The 3998-nt window shown below is 38.9% G+C and overlaps 1 protein-coding gene across 1 annotated transcript in view; it reads right to left on the reverse strand.

Annotated features, from left to right (window-relative positions):
• Nucleotides 1-535: 535 nt before the first annotated feature.
• The window catches only part of eef1akmt2 (EEF1A lysine methyltransferase 2), a 5530-nt gene continuing 2067 nt past the window's right edge, over nucleotides 536-3998 (reverse strand). The window contains exons 5-6 of the mRNA XM_037686345.1: nucleotides 1339-1555; nucleotides 536-682 (exon numbers count right to left, since the gene is read on the reverse strand). Coding sequence (XP_037542273.1) covers nucleotides 582-682; nucleotides 1339-1555 — 318 coding nt within the window. The 3' untranslated portion in view covers nucleotides 536-581. The remainder of the gene's footprint in view (nucleotides 683-1338; nucleotides 1556-3998) is intronic.

Below are 3998 nucleotides of genomic sequence, written 5' to 3' on the forward strand. Positions count from 1 at the left end.
AGCAAGAGAGAACATAGGTTTTCTGTAAACTAGAACTCTCATAAGAAAGAGTAAAGCCAATTTTGGGATTATATGATGATTTATGGAATTAAGAAAACTATTGGAATACATTTCAGCCCACAGACCTCATTAAAATGGATTAAACATTAAATTATTGCTTGGCTGTTTACAGCCCAATCTCAGGAATGATAATCAATTAAAATTAAAAAAGTGTGCACAAGGCTAAAGTCTGCATGACGCCAGAAGACAACTTAAAAGAGGTAAAAGCATTAATGGACGTGCACTTTAAATGACCTAAAGCTGCTGTAAGCTAAAATATTTGAATTAAACACAAAAACTACAGACATTAAAGCCCATAATATTCAATTAAAGAAAAATTGCACAATCTCTCTGCAACTGAAAGCAATATAAACATTTATTTCAAGAAAAAAGTTCCATTTAGTTTAATTTGTAAAAAACAAAAACAATAATATTAATATTTATAACCAGGTTTTCTTGGAAATGTTTGTAAGTGAACCGACAGAATATATTGTGTCAAATAGAAACAAATACATCCAAGCAAACATCTTCTGAAGACACTTTCATGAATGCTCCCTCTTGAAAATGAGAGCTGTCACACTATTGCCCGTCTGTCCTCCAAACTTGAAACTCGGTGTGGGTAATTCCTGTACAAACTCAAAACCTGCAAAGCAACAAGGAGCAAATATGAAAGTTAAGGGTAATAAACTATATAAACATGCACTACATCAAAACAGAAGCTGAGAATCTTTTCATGTGGATAATATCTAATTAAATAAAAAATAATTTAGCAGCTGTAATGAGAGTCAACTATCCATCTGCCATCTGTGCTGCTTCCTGGGGCCTACTAAAGCCAAGCTGTCCGTGTGAAAGATGAGCACTTTGGCCCCCTGCAGGTTCTCCAAAGTGACTGCACAGACACGAGTGACAGCTAGTGGAAGCTTGCCGAAACTTTGACTTCGTAGGCTGTTGTCCCCCGCAACCTAACAACCTGTGACGACCGAGGAACTGTGTATCGACTGAGGGCAAGACGACAAAACTCAAATAAAAGGTTGTTAAATGCCAGAGAGACATCTAGAAAATTACAACTGCAGGTGTCGTCGTACAATCAACCACACTTTCTTTGGTCAAGCCAAACGAGCTGTTACTCACAAAAACTCACTGTGCAGTTATTTGAAATCTACCTCTTCCCAGACACAAACACTCCAGCTAGATTATTATGAATCATAAACATGTTATTGGGTTTTAATAAAGTATTACTCATAAAAAAAAGCAATATTTAATATCTGATCCGATATTTTCCCATTGATTACCTCTTACCGTCACTAAATCTTTCAAGCAGCTGCTCTTTTGTCCAGTTACAGGAAGTGATAGCAAAATATCCATCGTCTTTAAGAGCATCTTTTAGAGCTTGGACGTACAATTTTTTGCCCTCCTTGGTGTTGTCTGGGTTTAAACTAATTGCATCAAAAGTTCCCTTATCGATGCAGACATCAAAACCCTTCAGCTCCCCTTGAGAGTTTAGGAAATCCATCTCCTAAAGCAGAAGAGAAAATCAAAAATTAAGATTTATGAATTTTGTTGAACTCTAAACACAAGATAAAGTCTAAAACTGCAGGCAAAAAAACCCTATATGAAATAATATTAATAATTTTGTTTAATTTCAAAATAAAAAAACTGCTGGTGTGATAGAAGCTAATTCAGCAGAACTTTCTGACCTGCCCAGCTACCAGTGAAAGGACCTCTTTATCTGGACAGAGGGGAAGAACACCAGACCTCTGGTGTGAACTCACTGGCCACATAGTCATAAACCATAGTCCACAAAATGAGGCTTTTAAAAGGAGGAGCAATAGTGGCTCACTAGTTAGAAAAATGTACATAATTTTGTAACTAATCTGACTTTGAGCATGTAAAAAAAAAATGCTGATGAAGACCTTGACTAATGTAAATGAACAGCGGCTGAACATAGATTTAAAACCATAAATCAAAGCACACTCAGATTATTTTGGCCATTCCCAACACTTCATAAATGACTATTATGCCAGCTTTCCTCTTTCACAAGCTTCCCACATTCAGCAAGGGTCAATATTGACTTTAACGGCAGCACTCCTGCCCAAGCAATGTGCCCACCTTCATGTGTGTAATGTATAAAACATATAAGCAGCAAGAGAGTGTACACACAAAGGAAATTCATTCATCATACTTTAAAGACCACCTAGCATTTATAACCTGATTTTCTTATGCATATACAAGTGGTCCTGCCAGGTTCTTTTGGCATTTGAGGTGAGCAGACTTTCATTAATATCAAGGTCTTTCTTCACCTCCAACTCACCTTACATTGCAAACATGGCAAAGGTTTCTTAAACTTTACAGTGCATCCAGAACGTGCGCACATTGCTTCACTTTTTCCACATTTCGTCATGTTACAGCCTTGTTCCAAACTGTATTAAATTAATTTCATTCCTCAAAATTCTACACACAATACCCCATTATGACAATATGAAAAAAATATATATATTTTTTTATTTTTGCAAAGTTATTAAAGATAGAAAACTAAGAAATCACATTTACGCAAGTATTCATAGCCTTTGCCGTGAAGCTCAATACTGAGCTCAGATGCATCTTGTTTCCACTTCTTCTTCTTCTTCTTTGAGGTTTATTGGCGGTTGGCAAACAACAAAATTGGTGCATTACCGCCACCGACTGGTAAGGAGTGTGGACCAAAATGTCACTCAAGGATTAAATTCTCTTAAATAACTGGGTTAATTTGAGATGAAAGATTATTTGATAAATATCTTGTTTCCACTGATCATCCTTAAGATGCTTCTACAAATAGAGTCCACCTGTGGTACATTCAGTTGATTGGACTCAACTTAGAAAGACACACACCTGTCTATATAAAGGTCCCACAGCTGACACAGTGCATGTCTGAGCGCAAACACCAAGCCAAAGGAATTGTCTGTAGACCTCCAAGACAGGACTGTGTTGAAGCACAAATCTGAGGAAGTATACAGAAAATAATTAAGCTGCTTTGAAGGTCTCAATGAGCACAGGAGCCTCCATCATTCATAAATAGAAGATGTTTGGAACCTCAAGGACTTGTCCTAGAGCTGGCTGGCTGTCTAAATTGAGCAATTGGGGGAGAAGGGTCAAATAGTCAGGGAGGTGACTCAAGAATCACTGTCAGAGCTCGAGCGTTCCTCTGTGGAGAAAGAACCTTCCAGAAGGACAACCATCTCTGCAGCAGTCGACCAATCAGGTCTGTGTGGCATAGTGGCCAGATGAAAGCCACTCTTCAATAAAAGGCACATGGCAGCTCGTCTGGAGTTTGATAAAAGGCACTTGAAGGACTCCCAGACCAGAAACAAAATTCTCTGGTCTGATGAGACAAAGATTTAACTCTTTGGTGTAAATGCCAGGTGTCATGTTTGGAGGAAACCAGGCACCGCTCATCACCAGGCTAATATCGTCCCTACAGTGAAGCATGGTGGTGGCAGAATCATGCTATGGGGATGTTTTCAAGCAGCAGGAACTGGCAGACAAGTCGGGACAGAAAGATGAGTGCAGCAATGTACAGACACATCCTGGATGAAAACTCAAAAAAAGAGAACTCTTAACTTCAGACTTTCAGGAGGACAACGACCCAAAGCACATGGGCAAGATCTCAAAGGAGGGGCTTCAGGACCGCTCTGTGAAGGTTCTGGAGTGGCCAAGCCAGAGTCCAGACTAGAATCTGACTGAACATCTCTGGAGATATCTGAAAACGGCTGTGAACAGACAACTCCCATTCAACATGATGGAGCTTAAGAAGTACTGCAAAGATGAATGGGGGAAAACTGCCTAAAGCTACGTGTGCTACGCTTGCGGCATCATATTCAAAAAGACTTGAGGCTGCAATTGCTGCCAAAGGCGGACAAATAAACTAATCTGAGTACAACAAAAAAGGTTGAATCATGTCATCTGGACTTCGTTTTTTTGTT

The sequence above is a fragment of the Nematolebias whitei genome, chromosome 1, assembly GCF_014905685.2.
Source record: "Nematolebias whitei isolate Nwh7 chromosome 1, NemWhi1, whole genome shotgun sequence".
Lineage (NCBI taxonomy): Eukaryota > Metazoa > Chordata > Actinopteri > Cyprinodontiformes > Rivulidae > Nematolebias > Nematolebias whitei.